Genomic DNA, 15,195 nt, shown 5'->3' with positions numbered 1-15,195 from the left:
TGAATCAATGTATTGATTACACCGCTTTACCAAGTCCTCGGGAGATGAAATCTGAAAAGCCGTGACAACTGCCCAGCCAGAATTGTACTGCTTTCGATGTACTAGTAAATGCGTGATAATCTTTCATTTCATAATTGAAGAAAATTCTTCGGCATCTTCCTCCCCACAACTCCACTCACCACTTAGTTTACGTTTCAAAGTAATAAAGCATCGGGTCTGATGGGGTTGGGGGTGCGGTTCTAAAAGGAAAGAAAAACACAGTGGGGCAACAACGGGCCACAATGAAAGGAGTTTATTATGAAGCGGATCTTTTCTTGATAAGACAGGGTCGACCTGACAATTTCAGAGCAGTGGGTAGAAGCATCTGTGACTTTTCCGACCAAGGGGAATCTGAAGCGTTTTTTGGTCTCAGCCTCTGTCTCTTGGAAGGTCCAAGAGTTGCAATCCTGCTCGTACTTCTGCAGGACAGCGTTTAATGGTGACCTCGGATTTAGCGACAGCTCTCCCGGAGTGACAGTGAGCACGCTTCCTTGCTACCCCATTTCCTTCGGGGTCAACGAGCGCACTGAGAAACTTTGAACCCCGAGGACGTTCTCCCCTAGTTTAATCTTCTAACCCTCCATGCCCCAGAACCGTTTGAGGAAAGGACAACCTTACCCCGTCAACCCCGTGACACTACTGCTCCCCAACTGTCTCACCCCACGCTCTAGGTAGTTTGGGGTATAGAAACAAGCTCAGCAGCAGCAGCAGCACACTTTGCGCAAACCGAGGGAGAACACTTGACTGCCCGGAGGCACTTTCCTCCGACTTGGTTCCGCGGCTGGTCCAAAGCCGGAAAAGAGAGAACGGGAGAGAGCGAGGGCGAGGAGAGGCAAGGGGAGAAAGTGACTGCGCTAGGGCCAGCGCCGGCCCGAGGGCGGGGCGGGGCGGGCGCGAGAGGGGCGCGGGCGCGGGCGCGGGGCCGGCGCGCCCCGGCGGGCCAGGGGGAGGGGCGCTGGCGGGCGCGGCGCCTCCCGCCCCGGGTGAGCGGCGCGCGCGGCCGCCCCGCGGCACAGAGCGCCGAGCGGGGAGCGCGGGCCGGCGGCGAGGGAGGGCTGGAGCGCAGACGGCCGACGCGCGGCGCGGCTGCCATGGGCGCGCAGTGACCGCTGCTCAGCGCGAACTTCTCGGCGGCGCGGAGCTCCCTGGCAGGCGGTGCGTCTCCTTAGTCACCATGAAAGGTAAGGCGGCAGCGGCGGCAGGGCAAAAAGTGTTTCGGGGCGCGCGGGAGGGGGGGCGGAGACGCGTTCCTGCGCGACCTTTCTCGGGGTGGAGGGCGAGGGAGAGTGGGCGCCGAGGTTGTGCGTGCACACTTGGGACGCTCCGGGCTCCGTGGTTGGGTACGGCAAGAGACCGAGAGGTTGGGGCTTGGAAGCGTGCAAGTATTCCGCTTCCCATGGTGTCTCTGCAAAGTAGTTTGAAGCCCTACATCGTTGTTTATGGATTCCAGTTCCCAACTTTCTAATTGAAAAAAGATGCCGAGGAGAGTGGAGGCATCATCATTCCCCAGAGTCCGCTTTCCGCTCTGAGGCGCTCCCCGCTTTCTGGAGACCGCTTTGCTCCCGATTGTTGCCGTCTCTCCGTCGGAGAAGTTGATGTGCGGCGGGCTGGGTTTTTCCTCCGAGACTCGGGGATGTTCTCGGTGCGCCCACCCCACATCTGGCAATGATTAGGTGCCCGCGGAGTTCAGCTGGCTCGGGAAGTGCGTTTGGCATCTTTCTCCATCAGATCTACTGACTGGAAAATAACTGCCCTCTGTTCGGCGTCCCTTCCATTTGCCGGCCTGTGGAGTTGGTGTGCCCACGTGTGTTTAGGGGTGACACAAACCATCCCGTTAATCGTCCCCTGGACGGTATCCCCTGCAGGACGGTTTAGGGAAGTGCCAGATTTTATCTTACTTTTAAACAGAATCACAAGGAAAAGGACAGCTTTCACTTTAGTGGAAATATAGAAGTTTGTCAGCAGAACCCCGATTTATATGAGAGAGAAATAATTACTGAGGAGGCATCAAGGGCAGTCGTTTGGGGATGGGCCGGCATGGTGTTCACACAAGACTCGAGTTCTTGGTTTTGTGCTAGGAAAACACGTTTCAGTCCCCGCGCGGGCTGGACTTGAATGAGGGGGCTGGGTGCGAGATGCCATCTGACCGCGGTGACCGAGCTTCCAGCTGCCTGAGACCACGCGATGCGGTAGCTTAGACTTGCCAGGGTTGCTAACTGAGGGAGATGCCTGGGAAGCTCCACAGGCTCCAAAAGTAACGTTTGGCTCTAAGTTTCTCTAAAAGGCAATTCTCGATAAACACTCCAGAGCGATAATGTCCTACCAATTAATTAACTCTTCTTCTGAGGCATTGCTTCACCTCAGGAGACCCGGAGAAGGGAGGGGACTGAACAGGTAAAACGTGGCCCGCTCCAGGGGAAGAGAAACAAAAGATATGATATAACTTTCTGGCTAGAGAATTTCAAACTCAGTGGTGCCTGTTCTGCTCTCTCCATTTCAGTTTCTCTTCTCTCATTTACATTTTAAGAAACAGTCACTTTCCTTAGCTAGCACTGATTAAAAGATCCTTCCAGAAAGGAAAAAGTACACATGGCTAAAAGTTACTCTGGGGCTCAGCTACCCTAATTTTAGCCAGAGGTTAGTCTTATTGCTGGTCACGAGGCCAGTAGTTTTTGAATTCTTGGAAAGATAAGCAGCCACTCACTCCATCTGCTCCTGTGTGGGTTCTTAAGCCCTGAAAATAGTGTTATGCTTTTGACTGGATAAATGACTGTTTTTGCTCTTTGAGTACTTTTCAGTGTTAATTCAAATCTGCAATGGAAAACACATCTGAAAGTCCTAAACATATTTTTGTGAGATTTACACTGCATTCAGTATCAGCTTGCAGACCCCTCTGGAGAAGGCTCATTGCTTACCGCAGTGGTCTGGCCACAGCCTAAAAGGCCCCACTTACCTTCTGCCCCAGTCAGGGAGAGGGGATGAGGGACTGGTGAATCCCTGGGTAGACTAGTCACTTTGAAAACCTCTTAAATTGAAATGTTCTGTAAGAGGTTTATTTATCAACTATTGCCATATAGTTTGCATTCATTTGTCCAGTTGGTGAGGTGGAGAAGGGAGGGGACAGTTATCATTTTTTAGGACCTAGGAAGTGCCAGCCACTGTGCTGTACCGTCTACAAGCACTCTATCAATTAACCCTCTCAACAACCCTATGAGGTAGGCATTTGAACCTCCACATTTTAGATGCGGGAAGTGAGTCTAGAAGAAGTAGGAACTGGCAACGAGGAGGATGGTAGTAGGCATCTCAAGATAAGCTTTGCCAGTTTCCCTGTGTTGTTAGGAAAGACCTAGAAGGCCAGATATGGTAACCTCTCCTGTCAACTAGAAGAAAAGAGACTCTCAGAGAGTAACCCACAGTTGGTGGGGCAGTCAGGAAGGGGTGGGGCCAAGAAACTGGACACAAGGCTTCTGAAGCCAAGCACAGAGGGCCTTTCTAGCCAAAAAGGAAAGCCACCTTTACCAAGTAGAGCTATTTTGACAGTTTGCCATAGGTAACCAACTCAAAGTTTTCCTTGGATTTATGATTAATGTCACATAGTTATTAACTCATTATGCTTCAGAAAGCCGTTTCATGAGAATTTGATTTTCCTAAATGGTAGAAGTCAGTGACAAGCCTTGTAAATGCTTAAAATTAAAGCAATAATCTAAAACATTCTTTAGCCAAATGGAAAATTAGTAGACACCTCTGAAGTTATAGAAGTTTATTTGCCAAAGCAAAAATGTAACTCCTGTGCGAGTCAGATGCCTTTTTAAGGTACCTATTTGACTTTGCAATCCTGGTGTTTAGACCTTAGACATGGCCTTTGTAATAAACCAGGTTTTAAAAATGTGATTTCATATCTGCCGTGAACCACAGCGTCACCTATCTGTTGCGTTCAGCAAATAGCTGTCTCTGTTTTATTTTCTGCAATCCTGGATTCAAAGTACCAAAATAATGACATCATTATATATTTTCTAGAAGAAAATTACTTACCCCATTGCTGCAATACTTGAAGTTTTCCAAACTGATTAAAACATGTAGTTGGTTTTAATTTATTTCCAATTTCATTTTCAATTAGCTGTACTGCACCATAAATCTCATGGTTTTGGAACATATTCACATTCTTTATGAAGGAATCTGACTCCTCTGGAGTTAGGTGTGTCATTACTAAATCACATTTCTGGTTCTGAAAGTTGAGAATATTGGTGAGTTTCAGTGCAGCAGCACTTGTTGCCTAAGAGACGGCTGAAAATAACCACCAGCACATGGGACCACAGAGGTCCAAACCACTGTCATAATTTAACACAGGGAGAAGGTTGGTGCCATCAAAACACAGTGTTCAGCTGCTTATTTTTGTGCTTTGCGTATAAACATTTCTGAAATACTATTTGGCAATAATACTTTTAAATGCTCTAGTAAGCAGTATACTTCTACTTCCTGTTGTTTTTTGGAACTCACAGCTTCCTTGATTTCTCAGTGTCTCTCTAAAATGTCTTGTTCTTAACTGGGATAAGCAAACAAGCGTGTAAGAGCTGACTGCATTTAACATGAAAGATTCATACTTTCTAAAGGGAAATGGAAACAAAATGAGACTTTTTTCTCTTCACAGATTGGGAATTGGAGCTGCCCTTCTTCTGGAAGGCAAATTTACAATCTAATTATACTTTTGACTTTTTTGGGGGGATACTTGACATTCTTCATCTAAAGTTTAATTATTGCTAAGTATAGATCTTTTCTGTGATCTCCTGTGCAGTTTCCCAAGGTCGTTCCCATGAGCCCCTGTTACCATATGGCTCATCCACTTGATAATGGTGTGAATGGGAAAAACTGGCAGAGGATAGCTTTTAAGCTGTATCATATCTAGGTGTCTAATTTTCTGATTTCATACTTATTCTCGTTAAATTATTACTACAAAACAGTTGATGCAACTACTGCCAAAAGTTAAATGGCCCTTGAAGTATTAGTTTTCAAATAGGAAAATAGACATTTAAGTCTTATGATAGAAAAAAGTATGTTTTGCCTTGGATCAACCCAGAATGTGGGTAGTCTCTCAGGAAGGCAAGTCTGACACACATGTCTCCCTGTGGTAGAAGAAGTGGTGAGACCCCAGGAGTGGAAGACCAGAGCTGTGGCAGAGCCTAGCCTTCCTGCTGGTAGTGTGTGTCCATGATGCTTTGGAGCTTCAGCTAGTGAATCAGAATGAAAAGAATCAGGCAGTTTGGGGGTGGGGGACAGCATTATAGGGCTCTGATGAAATCATTCATGGAGAGAGTCCACCTGCACCGTGGGGTCAGTTCCACCAAGCTAGTCCTGCCCTTTCTGTTTTTTACTTTCTGCTACTCCAAAGGCATAGGCTCTCTCAGCTTCCAGAGTTTCCATCTGTGGCCTTGAGGCAGGGAGCAGAGTCATGTGTTAGAAGATAAATGCCAGGGATGAGGTTGGTTTGTACCATGGTTTGTGTTTACAAACAGTGTCTTAGGTTTGACTGATAGGTCACTTAACATTCCCACTTATTATTTTTCCCTTTATAATAGCTAACATTATTGAGTATTGGCTATACTAGGCATTATTATTCCTTCTGTTTTACAGATAGAAAAACACAGACTCAGAGAGGTTGAATTACCTGTCTCAGGGCACCCAGCTAGTAAGTAGGGAAATTGGTGTTCAAACTCAGACAGTCTGATTCCAGAATCCACATGTTACACCTAGCCACCCCCTGATAATCCACTCAGTCAGCACCTCTTTGGTAAGCATCTCCTGTGTGTCACACTCTCCTAGATACTGAGTAAGCAAGACAGAGAAGCTCTTACTGTCAGACCTAGAATAACCTTGCATCAAAGTTCTGAAAAAATTGATGTGCTCTTCAGTCAGCCACTAGAGGAGACTCTAGACTGGAGCTCTTGCAAAGATAAAGGAGATTCCACGGTTGCTGCCATACGTAGAGTTTATCTTCTGGGAAGTTTTGCTTATGACTGAATGAATATAGATGGCCCACTGAAGCTATCAACTCTATAAACAGCCCCTTCACCACTCTTGCTGACAGGTTTACAATGAGACAATGAAACATTGTCAGAAGTGCCATTTTCAGTAACAGACTGTAACCACCAGTGGGTAACCAGTAAAAATAAAATAAAATAAAAAATAATTATAAATATCTTAAACAAGGGATATGGAAGTATAGGCATTCTTCATAGAAAATATTTATTTCTTTACTGCTGACAACACAGTTTGTAAGCACATTAGCCATTCAAAGCTTGAGGGAGGTAACTTTTCTATCAAGCAGTGATTTGAAGAGCCTAAACCAATACAGTACCTTGAAAAGGTCCTTCCAGTTGTTTAAGGGGCCTTTGTAATTGCATAGCAGTGAAAGCCAATGTAAGCAGAAATTAGTTATCCCAAATTAAAATCCAAACAGATCCTAGGAAGTCTCTTAACCCCTGAATTTATCAGGAATATTCAATTAATATTCTCAAAAATATAAAAGAAATGTTTTTCAACATGGGAGATTTAAAAATTAAATAAATTGGTTGGATTTGGATATATTAAATATCATTTCCTCATGCTTGCTGAATGGCTTGGGAATATAACTCAGTGTCACATGAAGTCACATTCAGTAGCCTGAGAGGTTGGACATTTGACATTCTTCATGCAAAACTAACTTGTTGGTTCTGTGGAAGTAGCCAAACTTCTTTTGGCTTCAGTCACTTCCTTATGACATAGAAATGTTAGCAAACTAGCTGATATTTATATAACAATTTGTTATTCAGAAGTGAAATAGTCCAACTTTATAGCTGATAATATATACTTTAAAATATAACCATTTCATAAAATGTAATCTTATGTACTGATCCCAGTATTGAACCTGGTGATTTTAGTGTGATGGCAAGGAGTGTGGGCTCTAAAACCAGAGGGCCTGTTGACCACATACAGATTACTTAACCTCTCAGGGCCCCTAGGTTCCCTATCTCAAATGAAAGATAATAATGGCATCTACCAGATAGAGTTATTTTGAATAGTAAGTAGGTTAGTGTAGGTCAGTCATTTGGAATGATGTCTGGCACTTAATGAGAACTCAAGACATTTTAGTTATTGTAATACTGTGTTGTTATAACCTGCTGCTTACTTCAAGCAGTAACATAATGGCCAATTGTGAATCATTTATGGTAAGTTAACCAAGTGATGTAGCTTATCCCGGCAAAAGCTCAGTTTGAAATGAAAGCAATTTTCAAATTACAAATATGTTAAACACTGACCTCAGGGATAGGAGGGAACAGTGTTGGCCCTGGTCCATCTCCATCTGCCATCACTTGTATTATTGTCATCATCGTAATGTAGTCAAAAATCAGCCATACTTCAGGGGCCATGTTTATAGTGAAGTTTGTAATTATAGTGAAATGGTCCAATTTTCTCATTTGTTAATGATAGTGATAGAAAACTGGTAACTATATAATACATTTAACATACCAAGGAACACTGATTTTTCCAGGAGCACTATTATTGAGGTGCTTACTGATGATGACATAATATTTTTAAAGATTTGTATCTCAAATCCAGTGTCCAGTTTTATCTGCTAAGGATATGACATGAAGGAATAAAAACAAAACAAATTCGTTTCTAAATAAGTTTTAGGACAGATGTATTTATTTTTTTTTACTACTTGACATCATGTCTATTTTATTGGTAGTATGAATTTTCCATTAAGCTGTTATACTTATGTTTTATTTATTATTTACAATTGGGCCACCAAGTCCTAACTAGCTTTCATTTATTCTTAATTTAGTATATTACTTAAATATATTCAAATGTTTATTACATGTATAGCCTCTGTCCTCAAGGAGCTTGCAGTCTCGTAGGCAGGATAACACTTAGGCAGAAACCGGAATCCAAGGTAAAAGGTCAAATGTGCCCTCTTTGAGGTTCAGACAAATGTGGCTGGAGGAACCAGGAGGAGAGGCCAAGCTGGCTGAAGACAGGGATATTTTCATTTTGAGAAGAGATTTGAGCTGATTCATTAATTTGAATTATATTTCACATTTCAAATTACGTTATTTTAATAGTAGTGTTATAATAATTAAAGAGGCAAATGGTGCATGAGGGCCACTCTGAAACTTTCAAGTATGTTATTTCAGTGTGAGAAGTGAGAGAAAATCAAATTCATAAGTTTTCTCAAACTTTGTCTCCTCAGCTCCATTTTGGTGCATCACATAATTAATTACAGTATATTGCTTTGACATTATTGCCTGGACAACCTAAGCATAAAGTTAAGTTACTTCAAAATGAAACAGATGTGTAAGTTTTTATTTTTTAATTTTTTTTTAAACAAAGACCACTTATTTTTTTTTTTGTATGTGTGCCTCCAGTGAAATGGATGGCATTATTTTTTCCTGCCAAATGACCCATGTATTTGAAGCTCTTCTAGGGCCCTTATAAAGTTTGAGGTGGAGATTCAAATTCTCATCCTTACTCTCCTATAATTAACCTAACCAATGCGATTAGATGAGAAGTTCCCTCATAGGAGAAAAGAAGGCACGTCACTTCCCCTGTAATTACCCATGAATAACGGATCTTGGGGTCAAGGTTTTGAATGTCATATTTGTTTCCTACTTCTTAAGTTGTTGAAGTTGGCTATTGGGGGAAATCTGGTTTAGCCCCTACTATCAATTTAGGGGTAAAAGTAATTTTAAAAATCTTAATTTTGTTGGACTATAACAGAAGGAAAAATGTACTGTATCTCTCTTTGTTCTAAAAGCAAGAATCTGCTGTTTTTACGAGCATCAGAATTACAAGTTGTACCAGTATTTAGAGTCATTTATGTCTTTATGATTTCGACTTTTGAAAAAACTATATCATTGAACCTAAAAATAATCCTATTGCAAACATAAAATTCAGAAGGCAGCTGAGTAACCAAAATGAATCTCTTATAATATTTGGAATAATCTATAAATATTTAAATCACTACAAATTCCTTTATCCATTTGGGGTGGGGTGGAGGGAAGACCTGGAGCTGTTGAATGGAGGACAGATCTAATTATCCCATCAAAAGTATCCTGAACCTCAGATATTTTATTACACTACACTGAGCTCATTCACTGGCAGAATACTTAACAGCTATGGCTCAGAAATGCCAGTGAGGCAACATGAAGCTTTATATTTGTAAAGCTTTAAAACTAGGACAGATATTACCAATACTGCTCTTAGGGTTAAATCAAGGTTAAAGTAGTCTGTCTTCAATTTTTACATCCCCAGATACATTGAGATAAATCTTCAATATCAAAGGGATACTTCAGTGCCAATTAGCTACAGCCCAAATTGAACCCTCCTCTCATATTACTCGTTTGCTAATCAAACTTTCCTGCTGTCTTCCTCCCCCACATGCTCACTTCAACTGAAGCTGTGTGTCTTTTGAAACTAGAAGATTAAAGTAGTTTCTACCCAAACCTAAAGCTATTCTGTATTTCATGAGCACTCAAGTCCTAGGATATTTATTTTGGATCTTAAAGCATAGTAGCTACTATCAGCACCTCTATCCCTTACTTCAGAGAAACCCTCGTATTTATTCAGCACCTGGTATGTGTCAGGTGTTTCCATTCATCAGTTCACTTTTCCCTCCTGACAATGTGTGAGATAGGAATTGTTGTTTTCATCTTGTAGGAGACTGAGAGGCAGACATGAGCTTATGTTGAGCCAGTCTTCAAACCCAGCTCTTTCAGTTCTAAAGCCCAAGCTATATCATTACATCAGCCTCTGGCCTTATGAGAAAAGTCCTCCAGAAGAGCACAGCAACATTTAAGGGGATATGTAAAATATTTAGCAACCAAGACGACACATTGTGGAGGCCACAGTTTCCACGGACAACCAAGTGAAAGCAATTCCATGGAGCACTGGCCAGTGGAGGGTGGCCATAGACTCGGGGATCCAGGTGGCACCAGGCACCTGCACAGGCACCTTCTCCCCTCCTCATGGTGCAGGCCTGCCACAACAGGTAATAGTGGTTGGGACACTTGAGGGCAGCTTGCAGGAACGCTCAAAGCAGAGGATGTTCCCCAGCTGTTTGGAAGCAGTTATATATTTTAACAGTGGATGGGACTTCACTGTTTTGTTGTAACAGTGATGACTGTCCAAGAGCTGGGGCTGCATCAAGGTAGGAAGAGTACAGAGTAGCTGATGGGTATGCTTGCATGGATGGCAGCACTGAGCCCAGCTTGAACAGAAGTCTAAATTCAGCCTAGCCTCTGTCCACGGTCCTTCAGCCTGGCTCCTGAAAAAGTCTGAACTTGTTCTCCTCAGTTTGGCATTTGTCGGAACCTACTTTGTGCCGTGTATTTAAGGCCTCACGTCCAAACTTTTTATTCTATTGCCTCGGTTTGGACTTTGCACACTGGCCCTTCGGTGTGCAGGGTACCTTTTCTGATTGTGAGCCTCTGTTGGACCTGGGCTCTTTTCTTTTTGTCTACCTGATTTTTATTTTCCATTCACATTCCCTTGTTTTGTTTGCTTTACTTTATTTTTGATTTTTATCAAACTTAGAGATGCACGTAGTTTAAAGAATCAAATAATAACACAGATTTATTATGAAAAACAGCAGTTTCCTGCCCAGCCCACCATCATTTCATCATTTTCCATTCCCCAGAGGCAACCACTTGAGAACATTTTTAGCGTTTTCTTTTGGCATTTATTTTTCTTTCAGTTATCTACTGATGCCTAACAAACCATCCCCAAACCCTGTGGCTTAAAACAATTGTTTATTTCTTCATGATTTTACTATTTGGGCCAGGCTGGTCTCTGCTTCCCGAGGCACTGGCCAGGCTGGAACATCGGTGGGGTGGCTGGAATGGCTGAGGGCTGGCCAGTCTCTCTCTCCTTCCCTTCATTGTCCCTCATTCTCCAGGGATCCTCGCTCTCCAGGTGGCCTCTAGTCCAGCAAGGCAGGCAGACATTTCACAGGGCAGCTGCCTGCCAAGTGGGTGCAAACGGAACCTGAGAGGCTACTAAAGCCTAAGCCCCACTATCACCCACTGCTACTTCTGCCATGTTCCCTCAGCCAAAGCAATTCACGCGGCTCTCCCAGATTCAAGAGGAGTGAAAATGGACTTGCACTGAGGGACGGAAAGAACTGTTGGTAGTAGCCCTTTATGCAGATGTTCTCCCATGACCCATATCATGACCCATAAGTGACAAGCTTATGATATTCTTCCAGACTATTATTATTTTGACTTTAGGCATTATATATTGACTTTCTTTTAGAGCAGATGAGGGTTTAGTTCTTTCACCCTCCACCTGACAACCCTCATGGACACCTCCATCGTCCTAATGTAGTTATGGCACAATCTTGATTAGATCAGTATTCAGCATTTGCATTATTACAACTATGTAAGTGCTATTCACAGCTGACTCATATTTCTTTATGTGTAGTTTCATTTCTTCTGGATTAATAATCCTCTTATTTTGTTTGTTTAGCTTCCTATGTATGTGTATATCATCATTCATCCCCAAAGTCTCTTTCACTTTCCTAAACCTCTTTGCAATGTTCAAACATATTAAGTATTTTCTGATTTTCATCTTCTTGAAGGAATCTTTCGTGGAGACTTCTGGTCTACTCAGGGTGAGAGTTAGGTTAAGGTGTATATATGCACGCATGCACACACACATACACATTTTTCTTTGTCCCTATTTTCGTGGTGTGCATTCACCAATAACTCCCTGAGAAAAGTGTGCATGAGAGGTACACTTTTGGAGAATCTGCAAGTCTGAAAAGATCTTTCTGTTACCTATTCATTTAGTTGAGAGATTTCTGTTGGAAAGAATTTAGCTTTAGAATTTTGAAACTCTGATTTATTTTCTTTCAGCTGCAATTTTGCTGTTGAGATATGTGAAGCCTTTTTAAAATTTATTCTTGTAAGTAATCTTCATTTTCTGTCTGGAGGCTTTTAAGATCTTTTTTGTTCTCGGTGTTATGAAATTTTATGATGATTTGTCTTGGAGTAGATCTCTTTCCTTTCTTTGTGCTGAGAAGTGATGGGCCCTTTCATTCTGGAGAATCATATCCTTTGGTACTGGAAGATGTTGTTGAATTATTCCTCTAATGCTTCTCTCCTTCTGTTCTTATTCCTGGTGTTTGAATATTGGACCCCCTGGATTGATTCTCTAATTTTTTTTTCTTGTCTTTACTTTGCCTTTTTCCCTACGTTCTGGAATATTTCAACTATATATTCTAATTCTTCTATTACACTTTTATTTCTATGATCATATTTTTAATTTCTAAGAGTTCTTTTTTTCTTCGATGATTACTTTTTTATGTCATCTGCTATTATTTTATGGATACATATGATCTCTAGAAGGATACTGATAATAGGATTTGGATATTTTTTGAAATTTTTACCATCCTGCAAAATGTGTGTTTCCTCCAAATGGCTTTATCTGCTTTCTTTATTTTCATCTTTGTCTTTTCATATTAGAGGTTGTGTCAGATCCTTGACTGTATTCTCATATATAAGAGCAGAGAATTATAAAGGTTAATTAGAACTTTTTTGTTTTGGTGGCTTTTGTGAACCATGACAGTCATTTTAGGCTGATCTGGTTGGGCTGTTCCAGTGGAGACCTCTTGGAACCAGAATCATTAGTTTATCTTTTTTTTTAAAACTGGTCAGATTTCTCAGGAAACACCTTCCAATCTTTGGCCTCGAGGGTGTAGTTTAGCCGACTGAGTGTGAGAAGAGGACCAAGTGTCTGAACATTCATGGTGTAAACTCTCGCCTTTTTCTCTGATTCTGTTATAGTTCTTATCTCAGCTATTCTTGGTATCACAACAGAACTTTTGTTTTAATTTCTCTGAATAATAAACCTTCAATCTTCTGCTGTGGACAGGGAGAGACAGTCAACCAGTTCTGTGGGGGACCAGAGAGGTTCAATTGCTTTTGTTTTTCACATACTACATAATCACTCATTTAAAGTGTGCAATTCAGTAGGTCTTTTTAATATATATTTACAGGTTTTGCAACCATCATTACAATTAATTTTAGAACATTGTCATCACCCCAAAAAGGAACCCCATACCCATTAGCAGTGACCCCCCTTTTCTCCCAAAACCATCAGCCCTAGGCAACCTTTAATCTGCTTTCTGTCTCTATGAATTTGCCTAATGTAGACATTTCATATAAATGGAATCATAAAATATGTGGTCTTTTGTGACTGGCCTCTTTCACTTAGCATAGTGTTTTCAAGATTCATCCATGTTGTAGCATCTATCAGTACTTTTTTGTTGCTGAATTATATTCCATTATATAGAAGTACCGTAATTTATTTATCCATTAATTAGTTCATGGACATGTGGGATGTTTCTACTTCTTGACTATTATGAATAATATTGCTACAGACATTTGTGTACAAGTCTTTGCGTGGACATATGGTTTCATTTCTCTTGGGTCTCTACCTAGGAGCAGAAATGTTTAACCTTTTTGAGGAACTACCAGACTGTTTTCCAACATGACTGCATCATTTTACATTTCCACAAACAGCGTATGAGGGTTCTAGTTTCTACATATCCTCACTAGCAGTTATTATCTATCTTTTGTTATTATTATATTATTATTATTATTATTAATATAGTCAAACGCTTCTTAAACAGATGTTCAACCAGTTCTCCTATTTTAGCCTCACCTTTATTCTCCTTTTGGAATGACCTGTGTCCCAAATTCCTAAGCCTTTTCAGAATTCTGCGGTATAAAGCATTGCTTCTTAGTTTTCTCTGTTGCTAGCACAAAGTTTAGTTTCTTGGGTCTGCGAGATCAGCGACCATCGTTTTAGTCTTGGTCTGGCGACTCACAAACTGTGAGACCTTGGGTCAAATTATGTGGCTTTTCTGAGCTTCAGTTTTCTTATTTGTAAAACAGAGAAACTTGAGGAATAGGAAGTACCTGAAATTCAGTAGTTATTGACTAAGTATTAATTCTCTTATTTTTCCCAAATGTGGTGGACATTCAAAAAAAAAGAGAAAGATTTAATATCTTTCTCAGGAATTCACCAGCTAATGGGAGAGAAAGACACTTGTGTAATTCTAATCTGCTTAATTTTCAGCAACAACTATTGAGTGCCTATAATGTGCCATAAAATGTACTAGTTGCTGAGGGTTACAGTGTGACAAGTTTCCTGTTTTCAAGTAGCTTTCCATCTGGTGGAGTCAAAACCAGAACTGGAATATAAGGCAGATGGAGTTAAGTGCTGTCACACCAACAGACGAAGGGTCAGGGAAGGAGAGGTAACTTCTAACCACGGAGATATCACACAGCTTGGTCCACAGATTGATTGGAACATTATGTATGACCCTCGATATTCTAAGCCAGCTAAACAAAACTTCACTCGAACTCATAGTGCTCTGAAATAGCAAGGCTCAAAGAATAAATCAGCAACAGAATTCCATTCAACATTCTCTATCATGAAACCTCTGGCCAATGCAGCTCTGTGCCAGTTACCAAGGAAAATAAAAAATAAAATAAAATAAAAGTCACAATTTGAAATAAGCAAGCAAAAGACAGTGTTATTAAAATGAAAATGCTGAAGGATAGCTGTGGAAGCCAAGAAAGTCCATGCCCATAGATATAACTCAAATTAAACATATTTTGTTATTTAGAATGTGAAGGCTACCTCTTCTCTCCAGACAAGCTGCTGTCAGAAGCAGGTATCAAGTTAGGGCCATCACAGAACTTAGAGGCCTTAAATCTTAACCAACTCTCTGCTCACATAGGACTGTAGCAGTTATGTAGTGTAGATTGTGTCAAAGACAGTTGCTAAAATGACTAGATAGTCTCTAAGGAGAATGTCTTTATTTGCGTATATTACCTTTGTAGGCCCCCAATACTATACAGACAATCTGGGATGCACTTAGCTTGGGTCTACACAGTGTGAGAAAAAGATTTTGAGGACAGAAAATAACACTGTACATAATGTCAAGCTGTTTGTCTTCCTCACATCCATCTGTCAGCCATTGTGCGCCCCGTCATTGCCTTTTGCCTTCAAAAATGTGCAGGCACTAGGAACACCTGACCTCTTATCCTCTCCTATGGCTCTTGTAGCCTGATGTGGGTTGTCCACATGGCCACAAGCTCCATCAGTTCCTACATC

At 41.4% G+C, this 15,195-nt stretch overlaps 1 protein-coding gene across 1 annotated transcript in view; it reads left to right on the top strand.

Moving 5' to 3' along the window:
* Positions 1-1,036: 1,036 nt before the first annotated feature.
* Positions 1,037-15,195, top strand: part of COLEC12 (collectin subfamily member 12) — a 173,671-nt gene continuing 159,512 nt past the window's right edge. Inside the window, exon 1 of the mRNA XM_039844938.1 lies at positions 1,037-1,220. Coding sequence (XP_039700872.1) covers positions 1,214-1,220 — 7 coding nt within the window. The 5' untranslated portion in view covers positions 1,037-1,213. The remainder of the gene's footprint in view (positions 1,221-15,195) is intronic.

Source organism: Pteropus medius, unplaced genomic scaffold (genome assembly GCF_902729225.1).
Source record: "Pteropus medius unplaced genomic scaffold, Ma_sr-lr_union100, whole genome shotgun sequence".
NCBI lineage: Eukaryota > Metazoa > Chordata > Mammalia > Chiroptera > Pteropodidae > Pteropus > Pteropus medius.
Note: the sequence above shows the minus strand (reverse complement) of the source record. Positions and strands in the feature narration are given on the sequence as shown.